General features: G+C 46.9%; 1 protein-coding gene across 1 annotated transcript in view; it reads left to right on the plus strand.

Annotated features, from left to right (window-relative positions):
* The first annotated feature begins 356 nt into the window (after positions 1-356).
* Positions 357-21,011, plus strand: part of MATCAP2 (microtubule associated tyrosine carboxypeptidase 2) — a 271,200-nt gene continuing 250,545 nt past the window's right edge. The window contains exon 1 of the mRNA XM_085606631.1: positions 357-595. Coding sequence (XP_085462757.1) covers positions 571-595 — 25 coding nt within the window. The 5' untranslated portion in view covers positions 357-570. The remainder of the gene's footprint in view (positions 596-21,011) is intronic.

Here is a 21,011-nt window from a genome sequence, read left to right on the forward strand (position 1 = left end):
TAATCACTACAACCACCTGCGATGTCTGTACCAAAATGTCAAGTGATGTGATGTCACCTGCATACTGCCTAACTTGGTTAGTCCCCCCACTCCTTTTTTTTGGGACTTGTGCCCTGTCTGAACACGATAGTAAGGAATACTTTAGTCAAAGATTACCGTTTTCCGCGTAACCTCTTTCGAACAGTGAAGGAGAGTGCATCATCATAATTTACTTCGGAGAAGGGGTTATATTAATGTGTGCTGCTCCTTACTGTTGATAAACATGATAGATAGAGCCCTTGTTTACCTTCGCTCGCGCTACTGTTAGCACCTTCCCAATTTCCCTCCCCCTCTCCCGTAGAGCTCTCTTTCTTCCTCCCACACGCGCATTCTATCTCCTAGGGTAGAGCTCCTGTCACAGCCGGTGCTGTGTGACGTGCCAGGCAGGAGCCATAGCAACGGCGGCGGTAGTTCTCTGCCGGTTGCACACAGCGGCGGCGGGGCCATCGGTGTGGGGGGAGAGAGTGTGGAGGCTCCGAGGGAAGCAGACATAATACCACCAGGCCGCCGCACTGGGCACCAGAGGCGACCATGCTGGAGTCCATTCGCGTCACGGGTAAGTACAGGGGCTCTCGGCGTTCATTGTGCCTCCATCTGTGCGTTGCCCGCACTGCCAGGGTTCGGTGCCGCAGTGCAGTGCACCCATTTGCCCCCCAACCCCGCTGCCACCCGCATTGTCCTCTATTGCCTGCTGCCCTTCAAAGAGTCGAGTGAAGCAGGGCTGCGGCAAAGCCCATTCATTATACCACGGGTTGTTCGTTGTTAAAATGTTGTTTCGATAGGTGAATTTAAATATTTTTGTGAATCTCACAACTACCCCCCCGCTCCCTTAATTTTTCGGCGGGAGTCAAAGCTAGAGGTTCCTAAACGTGATGGTGTACTTCAGAATTGGAATTGCCGTGTAAGGGAATGGAAATACCACACACACTTACTTATTTCTTAGGGAGAGAAATAGGAAACATTCCGTGTTCATTCACATTTGACCCATGGCAAAATGGGAAGGTTGGTGGCAGTACCATGAGATTCATCATTCTGGTGTCGCAACTAGTAGGAGGCAAAATGGTGTGACAGAAGAGATAAGCACCGTTTTGTGCTTTTTTCTCCACTGTCTTCTTCAGAAGATTCGTTTATACCCCCAAATAATAATTATTTTTTGTCCTTAGTAGGATAAATACCAAAATATATCAAGTGTTAATTTCAACTTTATCACATTTAGCAACTAAAATCGTTTTCTCAAAACTAAACTTTTCTAAAAAGTTAACAACAGTCGAAACTTGACAGTAATCTGTTTGCTGGAGAAGAATCCTCTGTTAATTTCAGATGGACAGGCCCTAGAAAGTAGGACTTACTCCAGAACCATATGAGGGGAGATGTTTCTACCATGTTGCTGAATGCTACTAGGGCATTTATATTGACATGGAAGTAGTACTTAATTTGTAAAAGAATTAGTGCTGATGCCCAAAGCTCGGCTCAGAAACGCATGGTCGGTGCTATTAAATCTCAGTGCTCCGAATACCAAGGCTGCATAGTTCTGTACCCACCTCAGGCCTCTTTAATTCACTACCAGACTCTCTCTGTCCCTTTATTTCACTCTTGTCGGACACTGCTTTCTCTCTTTATGACTTTTTTTCTCTCTTCCTCTTCCTTTCCTGTGTGTTTTTCTTCCTCTTGCACTCAGTTAATGTCTGACGAGGAAAAATAAGTGCATGGGCGTTGATTTACCAAAATGTCACGGGTAGCGGAAGTGACATCATGCACCCTTTGACCTTAAGGATATCACAGGAAGTGACATCATATTACCTTTGATCCTGAATCTTCCCAGGAACAGGTCACATCATTATAACCGTGATGACATCACAGTAATTCAAATTGCTGAAGTTCCATAATAACTGTAACACTGCTTAATTTGTAAAATAAAACCTTAAGTGTCAGGGCCCTCTTCAGGAGGCTACTGCACATTGCACCACCTATTGCCCCTGCCAGCGATGCCAGTGGCAGTACCAGCACAACTATTAACTTTTGTATACACAAGCGCGTTAGTTTTCTCTTTCTTTTCCCCTGCGCTCATATATTTACTATTCCTGTGTTGTTGTTTGAAGTAGACGCAAGCACATTATCCTGCGCTTGTGGCTGGTTTAAATAATGACTGGATAGTTTATGTCTTTGGGTCGGGAGGGCGTGTTTTGAATGTGGTTGCGTGATATATATGTGGGGGTTGTGCAACAGATCTGGCATTCGTTGCTGGAATGTTGTATCACTGACTTCTAGAAAATAAACATGGTGTATCTTACCTGCATTTGGCTTTCTTCATTTGGATCTGTGTGTGGAGGAGGCCCTTTTCCTACACTGGCAACAACCAGGAACAAACTTGGTGTTCGTGTTACCAATTTCGGCAAAGTTCATAGTGCCGATATCAGCAACCCCCCCGCTTAGCAGTAAACAGTCACGTTGTGCAAAATAATACAGTCCACACAAGTTTTTGTTGGGAAAAGTTTGCTGCAGGTTTATTACATACAAGGAGTACGCCAACTTGGTGGGTTAACTTACGGGCGATCCAAGGTCAGGCAGCGGTGACTCACCTAAGCTGCCCTGCCCTCCTGATTTGCCAACTGCACCGTGGCCAATCCAATCGGCGCTACCATTTTTTGGGGGGTTATCCCCCTTACGCATCATGGACCAACAGTCCATAACTTTTACTCACTCCCTTTTAGGGGCGGTGCATAACCAGGCAAGCCCCCGTTGCTCAGGCTTACAATTACCTGAGGGACTAGCGGGGCACTGTCGTTCTCAACCAGGGTGCTGCCGTAAAGACTCCTGGGATATTGGCATAATGCACCTTTATTGGGCTCCTGAAAGGGTACCCTTTGTACCAATGAGCCTTCGGATCGCCTTGTAAGTCCACCACAGCCCTGGATGTGGCTGCCGTCATATCCAGGGCCCCCACCCCACCATGGCAGGCTCCATAACCTCCTGCAGCGTGTGGTTACCAGTCCTTCTAGCTGGACACCTCCCATTTACCTCTGACAGGTTACCAGTCCTTGTAGCTGGACAATTCCCATCTACCTCTGCAGGTGTTCCCCGTCCCTATCGGGGAAACCCTGTGGCGTATCCACTCAAGAGACCATGCCTTATTTACCAAGCTCTTCTTATTTTATTTTATTTTGAATTAAAGTTGAATCAAGCCCTCCTGCTTGGTGGACTTGTGCATGGCTTATTCACCCCCATCGTAGGCATGTTTGCTGGCCTCCACTTAAATTGGGAACTACTGTTCTGTTTTAACCACAGCTTTATTTACCCATACGTAGGCATCTTCAATGGCCTGCCAGGAATTGAGACAAGTGCTCTCTACTTTGACCACAGTTCAGTGTGAAATCCCTATGGTGCACTGTGCCAATACAGGCCCACTTGTTAGGTGTTGCCGGGTTGTGCATTAACCATCACCGCCCAGTCACTGATTTCAGAATATGCTGGAAAACATAAAGGAGTTCGCCTCCCAGGCCCACAGTGTATTTGTTAACAAGTTATTGTTTGTGGGCAACACCATACCCTTATCTTTGCCAGCTGGCCTCCTGTATAGGAGTACCACATCAGCCAGAATTCTTACCCAAACGGGAATGGAAAACTACTGCTCTTAGTAAACCTGGTTATGTCTGATATAATCCATTGTGCACTACGTGCAATATGTGCCTTAGATTTAGGGGTAAATAAGCCCTTGTTTACCCCGTACTTTATTACTCCCATAAATGGGGGTTCAAACTGATCACTGTATACCACACTAGCAGTGGAAATGTTCCTGCTCCTTCCAAATTTGAAAGCACGCTGTGTTCTAGTAACTGTCAGCATAACTGCACCAAACCCTTCTTTCTCCCCCCATTGGAGTCACAGCACACACTTTTTTGGAATGGCACACTTACGCAACCCCTTTCTAAAAACCCATTGTTTGCGGGTTCCTGGCACTGTACCCTTTTGCCCGTGTATGGACAATGTAACGCCTATAGCATCGCTCCTGCCCCCCGTATTCTGCTTCATTACATGACCATATTGCATGCCAGCCCCTCACCTGCTGAATGCGATACTTATCTGCTGTGACGCCATGCTGATGTCCCCTCCCAGTGTAAGTCGTGCACTTCCCAACTTCTGCTAATGTGTACCATGGAGAGACAAGTGGGTCGGGACTGGGAGGGGAACGATAAGTACAGATACCTGCCTTTTCTTGAATAATGGACATGCAAAATGTTCTTAATATTTTGTAGCCTTTTTGTGCTTTAACACCTTGTTTCCCAAACTTTTGAGACAGCAGCACACTTGTTAGAAGACAGCTTCCACTACCAGCCTAGTTACTAAGGCTACCAGGGCGTGTAATATTTTGCTTAACTAAAGCAACCTGTAACATGACTCGGTTCCAGAGTGCACATACTTTGCTGAATTTGACCGGACAATTGCACAGATCTTTCTGATTGCTAAACCATGGCGAACACATTAATAGTGTCAAATCTGGTTTGAGGGATTGTTTGTATTGTGCACACTATTGCAGTCATCGCACCCTATTTGGAGTGACAACTTACGCAGCCCACCAGGCTTGCTTAGCTGCGGTTCGATCACAGATACATCCTACCTGCTAACCAGCTGTGACCTTTGATGTTAAATCCAGCAATAGACCTAGTTCACTTAGTTATCCCTGGAATTGATTGCCCCCCACAAAATCCAAGACGAGTTCGGCTTACCTTCTAGTCACCTTGTAATACATGTTGGAACAGTTTTAATCCCGCGTAGCCAGAGAGCCTTGCGTATTATTAATCCAATGATAACGTCGGAATCTAAGATTCCCAGTTTCATGTTTTGCCGCAGCCCACCTTTTGTGGGTCTGCTGGGACCCTTCTGCCTCACTGCAAGTAACCCTGTTACTTAATACAGCTCCTTTAATGCACTTGCCTGTCCCTCAAAGACACCTGGCAACAACATGACGCTCTGCAGCTTGGTGAAGAGGGTTTTTGAGCCAAAAGTACCCCAGTCTGTGTTTTCAGAATTCATGCTTTATAGAGGCTCCAGTTTGTATGAAATGTGTGTCAATATTGTGGCAAGTCATACTCAATAGCCTGTTCCACGTTGGTGACTATCCTACTATGATGTGTAAAGGCTCAACTATCCAATGAGCTTAGAAATATGTGACCTTAAGCAAGGGTGTCCTCGTGTACTTGCCATATATCCCTCCTTTCTTACAGGAATTTTGCTTGTTCAGTTTAATCTGTGGTGTTTTCCCCAAGACTTCCCAGGCTGCTTAACTCCTAGCAATGTGAGCAGTTGCTGACATTAATGAGGGAATCTCCCGGTTGCAACGTAATAAGTGTCTGCGGAAAATGTTACACCGCCCACGTTGCAAGCGATTAGGTACCTAACCTATATCTCTTCCCCTTTCAAAGATACCACAAACCGCTTTGGTCATGAGAACCTTAATAAGCACAACATTTACCATGGACATACCCCTAAATGTCTCAGAGGTGGGGCTGCCAAAGAACACAAGACACAGGTAGTGTGCAAAACGAGAATGGCTCTACACAGCCATAAGACCAGAGATACACATACATTAAACCCAGAGATACAGCTTTGAGGTATGCTAACCTGCCCCAAAATCTGCTTTCCCCTGCTCCTGAACTGGGAACATATTGAATAGAGGTACAACCCCTCAGCCTCTGAAACTCTAAATGATATCAGCTGGCTAAGGCGGCAACTGACTGCATTACATTTGTTTGCCCAGGCCTGTTGAAAGTAAATATTATTTTATTATTCGGAGTCTGGGTGATCTTGAGGTGGGTGGGGGACTAATACCTGCCTTCGAAATACCAGACTTATTGTTTTAACCAATTTTATGGGGCACCTGCTGCAGTAAATGGCCCTTCAGATCTCTGATTCTAGCCAATTGAAGCATAAACTTGTGGCATTTGCCTTAGAAGCCTCCAGATTTAAAGCATGAAGCCTTATGGCGCCTTTGCAGGAACCTGGAAGAGTAGGAAAATGGAGGACCCATGTGCCTCACTATGCCCATAGGGACTTTTATATTCTAGGCCAACGTGATACACCCTGTTATGGAGCCCCCCAAAAGAACAGCCAGCCGTAGCTCAACAGACAGGTAAAATGGTATCCCAAGCCTGCTGCATGGAATTTGGGTGAATGTGCTGCAGTCAGGTGATCAATGAAAGGTGCCCTTGCCCATACTTCTGGGACTTGAACCCTTGACTTGGACAGGGCTCCAGACACCAGGTGCGAAAGACCTTGCCTCAGAGCTGCAGGTCATGGATGCAGCCCATGCTAGAGGCGGACTGGTGGATGGCTGTGGACCTACGGCCAACTAATCACCCATGCTCCCTCTGGGTTTCCTAAGCACCAGTTTCACACGCCAATAGGTACAGTTCCACTTTTCCCATCCTCTGCAGTCCTTTTGCCTACATGAGAAAATGAGTTGTTAATTTCGGCGCTCATTAATATCACTCAACTGTGGTGTTACTTGGAATTCAAGTAAAGGTCTGGAACCAGTCCTTCCACCTGTCTTGATCACAAAACCTGTACCAGACTGTGAGAACTCTTTATGTCTTTTGCGCTGGGCCCACTTGGCCACAGTGATTTTGCTCTGTTATCTGCATTAAGGAACAAGTCCGTCCAGCTGTTTTATTAAAGATTTTGCTATAGGCGAGCTGAACCACAAAACGTGCGAGCTTGCAACAAACATCTAGAAAGGCATGCCAACAAACTGTCCGTCTCCAGCACCGAGAGTCACACAGCCACTCCTTGGCCTGATTACTCCACCCAGTTAAGTTTATGGTGTTGCATAGTATCGAAAAACCCATCTCACGGTGCATGCCTGCAACAGTTCCATTGCATCACCCTAGTCAGTTAAGCCAAATGCAGGGTAGCATGCAAGGCTAAGCCCGCAAAGAAATCACCTGCCCTTGCGAGCAGGCCAAGCATCCCTTGCTCCGTGAGCCATCCGAACTTTCAATGCTACATAATAGCCTTTGGGTAACTCACCCCCACCCAACTTAGACAAGCTGGACCTGAACAAATTACAAGTCAAAGAATAATTGTCAGGGGGCATATATGAATTGGACAAATCATCCCTTCTAACTGAACAAAGTATTGATTTAACCAAGCATGTTAGTCTATTGTACAAATCGTCCCCATTGGACTGGCACAAAGTAGATCTTAAGGAATATTTGCCATGCACCCTTTTCAAATGTGCCATCCCCACGTTAAAGAATACTTTCTCGTGCCACCAGGTGACCTGATGATTCTGGCCCGAACACTTGAGGCTCTCTCTTCGGCATTGGATTAAAACATTTTAGCCTAGTAATTTTGCTTGGGCTAGACTACCGCATAGTTCTGCCTCTTCTATCCTTGTATCCATATATTTACTCAACACGTAACCTTACACCTACAGCAATTCAGGACTATTGACATAGTCAATGGTTGTTAGTTGCGTAAGGTACATAAGCAACAACTTATGGCTTAGCTGTAAGAATATTGTCCAGTTATACCCTACAAAATTAACCTTACACCTACTTGCCAGTACTATTGGCTTTGTCAATGCCTGTTAGTTGCATAAGATAACTAAGGCCCAATCATGGCTTTGTTGCATAGCTCACTTGCATCACCATTAAAAGACATCCACCCTGTGTACTCCCATGTCTCATAGGAACCATCCGCAAAGAAGCATGTACACTCCACGCCAGTGAAAATCATTATATGAAAGGATCAATCTTGGCAAATAAATATCATTAAAATCTTCCCAAATACTCCAAATTCCTTCTATCCAACTTTAATCGTTTGAATGAGTACATTTGGAGCTATACAAACTCAACACGTTTTGGGGGGGAACCATCTTAAGGAGAGAACTCATAGGCCATTGTTTCTCTTAAATTAATAATTTTCAAATGTGTCTAAATTTCATCATTGGACTGAACAGCCCTTGCACTGCTGTTCTGGAGTTCAACTCATGTTCTGAGCTCTCACCTCACCTCCGAGAGTCCAGCCTCACCCAGTCCCCCTGACTGACTGCTTGTCCTGCCATACCCAGGCCGTGCTAGTCAAGTGTGTCCACTCTAGACCCCTCACCTGCCCGCTAATCGCCCCGTCTACTGAAACAAAGTATTGATTAAAACAGGCATGTTCAACTACTGTGCAGATCATCCCCATTTGACTGGCAAAACTGCCTCCCAGTTGCCTAATGATTCTGGCCCAGCACTCGAGGCTCTCACTTCGGCACTGGATTAAAACAATTAAGCTGAAATCTTTGCTTAGCATAGTGTGCTGCATAGTTCTGACTCTTCAGTCATAGCATCAAGCTATATAATCAACACATAACATTACACCTACAGCAAGCCAGGACTATTGACTTTTTTACTGGTGGATAGTTGCATAAGGTAAATAAGCAACTACTATGGCTTCAATGTACAATAATTGAAACTGTTTCAATTCTTGAATGATGAGGCTGTGCAAGAGCTATAATGAATCATTTTTAAATTACATCACAGTCCCCAAACTCCAAAAACTACATCTTTCTTGCAGTGTTAATCTAGTCTGCGCACCCTGGGCGTGTGCACTGCATACATGGCAGCTAAGAGGCACTCGCAATCTTCAGTGGGGGACCGGATGCATTCCTCGCCCAACTCGAGTGCGAGGGGTGTCCTTGAAAACTGCTCCCTGCTAACCTCGTGCAGTGTGACCCCCAAGGACCGGCTACCTAGTTTACATTGGAGACCAGCAGTGGCAAAACTTACAGCAGAGTGGTGTAAAACCGGAATACGCCGTTAACGATCTGGTGGGAAGCACTAGGGAAATCTGACCACGAGCCACATCCTAAAACAATGCAGGGGTGAGGGGTGTCTGCCTACCTACTTTCACGCTTGCTGCAAGGCGTAAACTTGTTGGACCGTTTGCAAGGCGCCATCTCTACTCGCTTCGGTCTGATTGCAATCTGCTATGGCCAGACACAGGGTACCACTCGATTTACCCCGGTTCAGAGGGTGTTGCGGACACCACAACCGGGACCTGGCTCGACAACCTTGAAGACGGCAGATAGGCCCCACATGCTAATTTCTCCCCCGCTGCTTATCTGCACTCTCGCCCCACCAGGAGACGGGAGAACCAAACCCAGCTGCGACTACTGTATTCACACATACTAGGAGAGCCCCCCAACACTCCTTCCCATTCAGAGAGTAGCATTGAGACACAAATTAGGCTGGTATTACTGCTAAGCAAACACACCGTCTATGTAAATAAGCATTGGCATAGCCAATAGGTCTCGCTTTTGGGACCTTATAAGTGTTTAGCCCTGCAACAGTTGCATAACTAAATACTTATGTCCCAAAAGCGAGACCTATTGGCTATGCCAATGCTTGTTTCTGTTTATTACTGCTCTGTAGTAATGGCGGCACCCGTGCTTTAGCTTACACATCTTAAGCTAAAGTTGGGTGCCAAGATTGCTTCAAAAGTAAAGTATTGTCTATTTCTTTACTTTAGAAGCAATCTCAGCACCCGACTTTAGCCTAAGATGTTTAAGCTAAAGCATGGGTGCCACCATTACATAGAAGTAATAAACAGAAAAAAACAAGCATTGGCTCACGGAGCACATAAAAGCGGCCCTGCGGCCGCGAAAGTGAGAGTGATCGCGATCAAACGCGGCGTGCGCGCGCCCGCGCACATGCACTGTAGCTCTAGGCTGGTCATGGTAGCACTTTTTTGAGCCCTCACAAAAAGTCTCGCCAGACACGCGCATGCGCTGGGTCAGGCGAGACCTAAAAATTAAAAGCACACCTCAGCTGCTTCATTGCGGGGTCAACCAGTGCACAAGGAAACCAAGGCAAGATGGGGCAGAACCCGAGACAAACACTCAGCTACTCTTCAACCGAACCTTTCTACTGTGCAGGTCACCAAATGGAGGGCAGTGTAGAAGTGGGAGGAGCAGAGAAGGAGGAAACATGCCCGCAAGAGCGTGCACACTTTGCTCTGCCAACCCATAACAGAAAAAGGCCCGGAATTCGCCCTCACACTAGGGCACAGCCCGCAAGCAGGCGGCGGCCGTCAATCCACACCTGTAACACTGTACGCTAAACCACTCAGGGGCCATGCCTGTTAACTGCCCTGTGCGGGCTGTACTTACGCAACGGTTTGAGCTTGGGCTGGCCTCACCAACTGCTGACGGTGAGCCCGGCATTACCTTGTACCCGCCTGCTATGTCGCCGCTGCCTCCAACTTCTGAAAACAACCCGCTCGCACAGGACAACCCTGGCCCTCCACCTCTCTGGCAGCAACCGGTACCTGGCCACCCAAAAGCGGTACGTGCAGCAACGCCAATCAGCTTGACCCCCGCCCCCATCATTAATATTTAAGGAGAAGGGGCAGTGGAGAGCGAAACAAAACAACTGCAACAAGGCATAAACCCTGCCTGGCTCACAAGTCCCAAGCCGGGCCGCTCACATTGTCCCCCATAATTGGCCGACTAGGAACAACTGACCCAATTGGTGCCCTCAATACATATAGGGTGCTGAACGTTCCTGGTGAAAAACCATGGTCCAGGACTCGCTGCGCAAAAACCACCAACGCTGCTCCCTGGCCAAACAGCGTGACGGTAGCACCCATGGACAGCGTGTCCAGTGGGTAACAAATAGGGTGGGCCAGTGGGTGGGTGCGGGTGTAAATACCTGTCCCTAGCCCACCGTGCATGGGAAATGACGCCGAAGAGGCGCCAGACCCGAGGAGGGGACTCCCAGAGGAGGGGGTTCCAGTGACAAGGCGCAGGAGGTGCCTGAAACGGCACTAAGGAGGCCGTCTTCTTAAGGGGCCCACTGCATGCACCGCGGGCAGCTGCAGTCTGAGCACGAAAGGCTTGTATAATCCGCTTCTTCAAGGATTGGTTACTGTGGGTTATGTCCTGTCATTGGGCTATTTATTGCGCTACTTTGGCAACTTTGCTCCTATTCCTGAAAACGTTGACAGCTCTGATTAGCTGTGTCTTTCCCTGGAGGTTTCAGTGGAGATTCGAGCACATCAATGCCGGTTTATCGTCCGGTATAATTTCACCATTTTAATCTGTGATAAACTCACAATTCTGCCACGTATCACTTTTGGTTGTTTTTTCTACTGCTCCATTGGTGTGTTACAAGACGTTCATGTAATTAAAAGTGATTTGTCATAATTGTGTATTTCTGAAGCAAGACTGTTGCAATTTCTTCAAACTTTTACATGTCATCTCTCTAAAGTTATCTCATTTTTTATTGTTGTTGTTTTGTTCTGTCTTTCCTCCTTTTGATGTTGGTTATCAGTGTCTCTGAACAGTAGCGGCTCCTGGAGGGAGTGCTGTGGGGTGGTGAGGCGGGGCGAGGGAGGGGCAGGGTGTGGGGTAGTAAACTTCGGCTCACGGCCGACCTGAGTAATTTAAATAAGTAAAGGAAACAAATTTCACATGGTCAGTGACTGGCTACCGCCCCCTCCCTATGACCTCACCAACCCCCGGACACAGGAACATAAAAACATGGTATCTTTGGAAGGCGGGAGGTCGCAAGACCCCCGGCCGTATTTATTAAGTATTAAAACAATAAACTTTATAATTGCACGATAAACAGTTATACAAAAATCAGCAGGACATTAGATACATTATTGTCAACAGGTGTGAGTGACTATCCTTAACAAAAACTCTAATACAGATTGTTTCCTAACCGAGTCTAACATCCTCCTCTGCATTTTTGTATACTAACATTTCTGGGCCATATGGCAAGGTCGCTAACCGGTGTCAGGTCCTACTAGCTGCGCCTCCCCTAAAGATGTGCGCATGCGCAGCCGGGCCCGGTAATTAACCCGGTCCACGCCGTGAACTTCATTTACCCACTAAAGGAGGGCCCTTACTCTGCGCCATTCGGTGACGTCATGAGTATGCGCGCGCGGGGTGGCTACCAGCCTAAGGAAAGCGTGACTCTCCAACCCGTGCCCCTTTGAAGCACCAGTTACCTTGCCCCTGAAGTTCTAGGAGGGGCCAATGACCCCTCCCCCTGGGCGGGAACCTCCATAGGATGATGCCCGCCCCCTCAGACCTTAAAATAGTTGCTCACCGGTCATGACCTTACCACCACAGGCCAGCATTGTTAACCGACGATCTGGCCTCCCCCGTACCTAGACCTAAGCCCGGAGCGCACTTACTTTGCAAATCCCTCCAACTAGGCCCAGACATTATTAAACCACAAGACGTTCGCTGCCTCAGTCAAGTGTACCCCGTCCCTCAGGTAGAACTGCTCGCCCCAGAAACACCCATGTGGAATCGTCCGCAACCGGGGGGCTCAAAAAATAGTTTGACCGAGTCCCCCCCTCGCCACTGCCACCGAGGGATAAGTTGCGACCAAACTACTGTGGAACCCAGGCAAGTCCTGGCCACCCACCCCGCAGTGGAGATGATCCCCTCAAAAAGCATGCGCCTCCCCAATTTGACCAAATCATTCTCCCCCAGGTGAAGTATCACCACTGACGGGGGGGCGGGCAGCTGAGCTAAGAGTCCCTGGAAAAGTTCCGAAACTGGCTGAGGCATAAACCCCCCCTCCCGAAGAATGAGATATCAACCCCTTTTGCGCCGCCTTCATCCTACGGTCTCTTGAAAGAAAAACATGTTCCGCACGCCTAACATAAGAGTGGCCCACAATCCAAGTCACCAATTTCTTGTGTCCTCTGTGCTGTGCTGCTGTTGGTCGTTGGCGCCCGGTGGCGAGTTCCTCCCCTGCGTGACAGGTTTGAGAAACTGCAAAAAACCAGAAACATACCAGGCGTGAGCAACGTCCTGTCACAACATGTCAATTCGTACATAACTATTGTAACGTTCGGACGACCATCTCCCCAGTCTCTTCACATTCTCAACTGAGAGACCCCTCGCCACTGTCAGCAAAGCTCTAAGTACTTTACAACATGTGTACCCCCACATACCGTTTGTAGCAATTGGAATTGGGTGACCATCTCCCAATTCTTCTAACACTGTTCACATGCAGACCCCTTGTGATTGCCTCCGTGGCAGCGCCTACCTTAAAGGAGTGTGTGCCAAAGTCCTTCGGGTCAAGGCCCACCCTGGCAATAGTCAACTCCATGACTCTTCTGAACTGGTATTTGGTTAAAGGGGGGGGGGGCCGTCAGCCTGTAGTAGGAGCGACCCACCCAACAGTCCACCTCGCTGCTTGATGAAAGCCTCTACACGGAGTACCGGGCAGCAAGGATTATCCCTCGCCCTGTGCAGTACCACAGTCTCCCCCCGTGACCCCTGATCAGTTTTTGATCTCAAAATTGTCACCCACAATGTGTCTCCCTGTATTGTTGTGTCCAGGAATTGGATACCCCCCTGCCTATCTGCCTTGGAGAAATTTGGCATTGTTTGACGAATCCTCACCAAAGTTTCAAAACTAGTTCAACACTCAATTCAGCTACCGTCGCAAATGTTTTGGGGTGATCCATCAAGCATGAGCAGAGAAGGGGGGGGGGGGGGGAGGGGTGCCCAAACGAATTTTCCACATGTTAATATACAGTGGAAATTAGACGTGGCTACGGCCTGAACTGCTGAACAGAAATACACCAAATTTGACAGGAAGGTAGATGTTTGAATATATAAGGAAGCAGAGGGTCCGCGTATTTATATATATATATAGACACGCATGGTCCAGAAAGAGTGCTTTTTGTTATCTGGTGTAAAGCCATTCAGTAGTTTTGGAGCTATCAGGGATTATAAAATGTGTGTATCTAGGGTCCTTTTACATGCCATCCATGTTCTGCTTTGCAGTTTAGACCTCTAGAGAGCATAAATGAGGACGGAATATATTTCTGGCGGGATTGGGCCGTCAGTGTGAGAGAAGGCGGTGATAGGTGTTTATTATTTTAAGTTGTGCAGAGTACACCACAATGTGAACTGTGCAGTGTTTTTATCATGTTTCCACTGACTTACAACTCATCACCTGCTACATCTGCTCCCTTTCCCCATGTCCAACATGCCCACTGTTGATGTTATCTCCTCCCATGCGCCCTATTAATGTATCACATGGAGCATTAGGGGGTTGGGAAATCCACGCAAGCGACCACACATACTGTTATATCTGGATATACATAGCATTCACATTGCTCCTTTACCAGAGACTTATTTGAGTGCTGGCACTAGTACGTCCTTTGCAGACAGATGGGCTTCTCACAGACTATATTCACATACTCCTCATATACACAGGGAGCGGGTGCCTACATACAGCAGGGATCCCTCTGTGATGTGTAGGGGATGCTACACTATCATGTGGGTAAAGTTGTATACCCATCCATCACACTTGTGAATTGCTATGTACCTAATACAGATGACCCTGGTGACTGTCTCTGGAGCCAAGTTACATCCATTGGCCCATCTTTGCTATTATGGGGCGATGACCTTAACACAGCTTTCTCTGTGGAAGTGACAGCTCATGCATACCGCCCACCTACTGTAACATCGCTGCCCATCACCTCCGCGATACCAGGGAGGAGCATAATCTGCTTGGAGAACACATCCCCCGAAGACTAAAGAAGGCACTTTGTATTTAGGTGTAAATGAGAAGTGGTCTAGGCTATCTCCCTAGTTGATCTCAAGGGGAGTGGAGTCTTGGGTGTGGGAGGTTTGTCATCTTGCATGCACATACTCTGACCACTCTCCAGTCCTACTTGTGATGTCCATTCCCACCCAGACTCCACCGTGGCACGAACCGGCACCTGTCCTCGTGCGAGCTGTTGGATCACCAATTTATTGAGGAACTTCACCAAGAAATCTCGGATTTCTTTTATCAGAAACGCAGTCTCGGTACCACAGATAGGTATGGTATAGACAGCATTCCAGGAACCGGTTATGGGGCTATGCCTTGCAAAAAGTGGGAGATTTCTGCGTTCCCTGCACCATCATCTGGGCCACCTGGAAGACTAAGTTTGTTTAGTAGCTTGCAAGTGAAGAGTAGACTGCACAACTTGTGCCCATGCAAGTAACGAACAACCTCAAAACCAAGTGATTTTGAAGTCGGTAAATATGTTCTGCCGAGTGCGCTGTAGTAATGCAAGAGATTATCCCAAATGAACCTGTATGACCTTTGGGTGGCAGAATGTGTGCACAATGGCTGCCGGAGTTTTCCTGACACGCGGGTAGCAGAAGAGCCACTTCCTGCGCACAAACTTGGTTTCAGCAGTCACGGTGTGGAGTGCAGAGGGCTCCGAATGTAACTCTAGCTCCTGCGGGGTGCCTAGCAAGTGATTTAATGCAGCTTTTGTGCGTTCACATTTATCCAAGTTTTGAGAAGTCCAAAGATCCAATCTTTGGGTTTTCTTTCCACACGCGAACTTGTAAACAGAGCCAACTGAACAAACACAGATAACCACAATGACCGAAATGAAAGAGGTACGTAATCTGCGTGTATATATTGGGGCACCAACATTTGTGATCCCTTTTCTCATTGGGCACGACTTTTATGAACTTCGAAGGCTAAAAAACCTGAAAATGCATATAGTGAAATGGACGGCCATGCACGCTTTCTCTATAAGAAGGTAATTTAAGCAAATGGTTACCAAATTATAGTTATAAATACTTGGCTAAACATTTCGAATGGGAATCGCTATATATTTAAAATGATGTGTAATAACCATTTCCAGGTCGAGACATATTTTCTCACTTTACAGCAAATAGTTTTCCACTCGCCCTGGCAGCTGCTCGCATTCCTGGTAAACAGGTATGGATGGAAAAAATGCTGCCTACCATAACTGAACATAATCAACGAGGTCACATTCTTTCAACACCCACCAAAAAACAAACACCTACCTAGAAGTTATTCATTATGTATGCCCTCAAATTAGCGATGCGCTTTAAGGTCAAGACTAGATTTAAGCGGGCCGCAGGTAATTCCCTACCCAGATCGATAGTAAAACAAAATAGCGCGAAATCGCCCCCAGGGTCTTGCAGAGCATGCCTGAGCCCGTATCTACACATGCAGTCACGGGGTGATTCCCTGCCCCCATTGGTACTACAGAAAAATCACTAGTAAGCTCCGCGCGGGGCTAGCGAGGTTCTCAATGCCCCCCAAGGGGGCACCACCAGTCTAACATGCAGTGAAAGTAACCTTTCAGTCTCGCTGTGATAAATGCACACATGCGAAAAGAACCGAGGTGGCTGCTTCCCCGATTAACGGTATTAAGACTAAAATACCAGTACTCCTCAACCGAGGACACACACGCAAGCAATGCAATTACCATTTCTCCCAACAGCCCCCTTATCCCTGAACTGCACACCAACTGTGAAAATACCCGTTCCTTCGCATCCATAAAACACGATAAAACTGCCCGTGCCTGTTGCACCACGACATCTCAACTCCCAGCGACTTAACTTCCGAAAATCATGCTCCGGTTGATCTCGCAGGCTCCCCCCCCATGAATACAGCTCCCCAACGACGCCGAAGCTTCCCCTCGTGCCGAAGGCTTGAAACGAGGGACTCGCCCGCAGTTTCGGACTATTCCCCCATGCCCCTCTCTGACCACTACCAGACGGAGCTCGGGCGAGAACCAAGGGGGGGGGGGCAGAAGATCTTGATCTGGCTAACAAACACCTACCGAGTTCCACGGGGAGAAAGGTATCCTCGCGCCTACTGTCGGGATCGAACCCACGACGTTGAAATTGAACCCACGAAGTAGAAATCAAGTGTTTCATTCTCTAGCAACTGAGCTAACTGCAGAAGTACAATAAAGGGGACCCAGGAGTGCCGCCAGAAACTTACCCCGGCACCAGTGGAGAATGGGCGGGGAAACCGCTCTGCCGGCGTTCTTTGCCGCACCCCACCCGCTGCATCGCAATACCTCATTACTGCACCGGATCTCGACACAAACGCCCCTTCGAGCCGGCTCTGCACCAGCTTCCCCGCAACGGTCCTCCGCTCTATCAGCTGGGTTAACGAAGGCTCCCGCCAACACGAAACCTGCAGGAGGAAGAAAAAACAAGAAGCCCTGAGCCCAGGGCACGTCCGGTGTGGGGGAGCGACCAAGGACCAAGAGGGTCACCTGGGCGCTCCCCGCTTCTTTATCCCTCGGCAGCCCGCCCCCTCCCCCCCGACCCGGATGTCGATTAGCGACATCCGGGTCAAGGGAGGGTGGCAACCAATCGGTGGCGGGGCGCGCCCCAAAGGACACGCCCCACCCCCGAGAGGTCCCGGAGGTAAGGGCAGTCGCCGCACCACCATGCGGGCGGGGGGGCCAAGAGCCCCCCCTTTTTATTGCGCACGCTGAAACGCCAAATGGCGATGCAGTGTGCGCAATGAAATTCGCTATATTTATTTATTTATTTACATTTCTCCGGTCGGTCATGAGCCGGAGTTTACTACCCCCCCTGCCCCTCCCCCGCCCTGCCGCACCACCCCGCAGCACTCCCTTCAGGAGCCGCTACTGTCTCTGAATCAGTGTGCCAATATGGCTGGGATTGTTCCACCATCATCATTTCTTGCAGTGCCAGGAGAACCACTCATGGATTGGGAAACATGGAAAGCAGTGTTTCTAGCTTATGTTGAGGTTTTAGAAGGGGAGGAATGTGAACCTGATAGGAAACTGCCATTGTTAAAATATTGTTTGGGTGGCATTGGGTTAAAGGAATTCAAGAATTTACCTATATTGATCAATCCTGGCAACATTAATTCATAACAATATGCATCTAAACAGCTATCATTACGGTATGGAAAGAAAACGAATCTGGTTATGGAACGGTTCATATTTTATTCTGGAAACAGAGGTCGGATGAGTCCATAGAAAGTTATGTGTCTACACTAAGATCATTAGCTGTAACTTGTGATTTTGAACATTGAGTGCGTGTTCGTTTCCTCTTTCTTTTCCCCTGCGCTCGTGTATTTACTATTCCTGTGTTATTGTTTGAAGTAGACACAAGTGCATTATCTTGCGCTGGTGTCTGGTTTAAATGATGACTGGATAGTTTATGTTGGTGGGTTGGAAGGGCGTCTTTTGAATGTGGGTCGGGGGATATATATATGTGGGGGTTGTGTAACGGATCTGGCATTCGTTGCTGGGATGTTGTACCAGTGACTTGTAGAAAATAAACTTGGAGTATCTGACCTGCATTTGGCTTTCTTCATTTGGATATGTGTATGGAAGAGGCACTTTTCCTTCATTAACCATCACACTCCTACAAGTGTGACAATTCCAAGCCCCAAAACTATTAGAATAGCTTGGGCGACTGGTGTTAGTCATTAGAATTAATAAGCAACTGATGTAGCTCGTCACTATGTGGCAGACTGTCATAAGTGCCGGTGTTGACAATAAAGTGCTGATGCCAAGCACCGGAAGCCACCGACTCAAATGAACCACTGCATGATTCACAACACAGACAAAAGTATATTTTAGATATATTTTGTATATATGAAAGTGCCCACATAATATGTCAAGGAAACATTGATATGATTTGTAGTAAGCGATCAAAGGGAGTTAGTAAATCTGACATCTTCTAGGGGGGACACGTGGTCAGGGGTTTCTCCTTCCTTGAGAAACTGTTGAAACACATGGGCTCTAATAGTGTATTTTAAGTAATAAATATCATATGGATGTGCGAAAATGCCATAAGTTCTGAAAAGACACTCATTAAATATTTACATCCTTTCATGGTGTGCCAAGCTAATGAAACCTGTTATTCCCCATGCGTCAACCGCATTATATTTTTTAATATCATATGGGTTCTCTCATATGTCAAAAATTACCTCGATTGTTAGGGCTGGATTTTTGTCATGGGTGTCCCTTTTGCCTAAACATTGTATATTCTAGCGTGGAATTTTTCCAATACTGCCGTTCATGTACTGTGGGTAACCCTTATGTAAATTGTTACGTCTAATATGCCGGGGACAGAATTGTGACATGGATAATACCCCCATGACATATGCCACAGTTCGCCTTCCTTCTGCCAAGAATTTCTGCCAATGTATCTGTGCAAGCATTTTGAGACAGGTGCCATCTATGCCAAGAATTTCCTCCAGTATGCCAGTGTCTGCATTTTTCCACGTTTTCCACATTTAAAAGCATTTTATTTTTCATATCCAAGATGCCAGTAAAAGTCCCATTACAGATCCTACTGCTCCGTTTTTTGTCATCACTCTAATAGTGAATAATAAACCATTATTCCCTAATAATGTTATAAAAATGAGCAGAAAACAGGGATGTTGTAACCTAATGCTGATAATGTGAGCCACCCATGTGTTCCTGGCACTGATTGTGCCACCTCTGAGGCCAGGGGTCGCAAAGGCAGTACCAGGGGGCGCAAGAAGAGAGCCAGGGGTGGCAGCATCAACCCCTGGGGACCCCTAAATAAGTGTTGGTCCCCAAAAATTATTGTCGGCGGGCTCCACTGGCTCAAGCTAAGGAACTGAATGAAACGTAGCTGCTTGTGAATAGGTTGGCAAAGGGAGTTGAGGTACGAGACAAGTTGAGGTGCTGCTCTGCTTCCTGAACTACAGACCCTGACTGGATTTCACAAATGGGATATTATCGGAATATTGAAGCTAGGAGGTACATGGGGCTCAGATGGTGTGAAGAGATTCACAGTCCTCTGTGAGGAATTCTCTTTCTGAATGCCAGATCCTCACCTATTTGCAGGGTAGCATGCTGTATCAAAATACTGTATTGTATATCCGAGTAAAAAATGACTCGCAGTTAGAATACAGGGGCATATGTATCAACATCACCATTTGCGATTCTCAAATAGCGATTTTTAAAGAATCGCTATTTGAGAATTGCAAAACGGGATGTATTAAAAAAATTGCAAACTTTTTGCGATTTCTTAAAATTCCTTAATTGCGATTAGCAAATTGCGAAATCGCAATTAAGGAATACCTGCCCATTCATTTCTATGGGCCAGGAGACCCATAGGAATGAATGGGAAGTAATTCTCAAATAGCGAATCGCAATTTGCTAATCGCAATTTGAGAATAATTTCAAAGGTGCAAGGGTGTCATGATGACACCCTGATGCACCCCTGAAATGAGCATGTGTGTGCATATGGCGCACATACATGCCCTAAGGGCATGTATGAGCGCCACGTGGCACTTTGTAAAATTCAAAAAAGTGCTTTTTGAAAGGAAATCGCAAATTACCACCAACTGGAAGTTGGTGGTAATTTGCGATTTCTTAAGGATAATTCGCACAACTTGGGTGCTTTTTACATATCATTTAAGAAATCGCAATTTGCGATTTCTTAAATGCTTACGCAAAATTAAGAAATCACTAAATTAGCAATTCCTTAATTTTACGATGGGATTTGGCTCATACATCCCGATTACCGATTTTTTAATCGCAAACGCTGTTATTTTGCGAATCGCAGCGTTTACGATTAAAAAATCGTTTGATACATATGCCCCACAGTCTCTTATTTGCACCAATATCCTTGTGATATAGAACCCTGGAGAACAATTCTCAAGATACGTTATATGCACTGAAAGACAGGTGGAAAGCAGACATTGGACTGCTCGATGATGTTGACTAGTATGCAGCATGCATGTACCTGAAAGAGGTGTCCTTGAGGTCAGGATTCAGACTGATTCAATGTAAAAATCTATGCCGAATGTCTATACCAGCCAACCTCTGATTAAGATGAGGGCTATTAACTACTCATACCTGAGATGGTGTGGACAACTGAGATCTTTCCTACATATAAATGTGGCTGCCCAGTTATCCAGGCTTTTTGGAAGAGGGCATTGAATTGTATATGAACAATCACAGAAATCAATGCCATGGCTGTCTTGTATGGCTAAACAGTTCCTCAATATGCAAAGATCTTTTGCAATGTAAAAGGCCTGGTGCTGGCTAAATGTCACATAGCCCACTTATGGGCTAGCTCAGTCCCTCCAACCTTCGATAACTGATGTCAGGGCATGATGGACTTTTGAATGATGGCAGAGAGGGTGATGAATGTGTCTTCGTTT

Source organism: Triturus cristatus, chromosome 5_2 (assembly GCF_964204655.1).
Source record: "Triturus cristatus chromosome 5_2, aTriCri1.1, whole genome shotgun sequence".
NCBI lineage: Eukaryota > Metazoa > Chordata > Amphibia > Caudata > Salamandridae > Triturus > Triturus cristatus.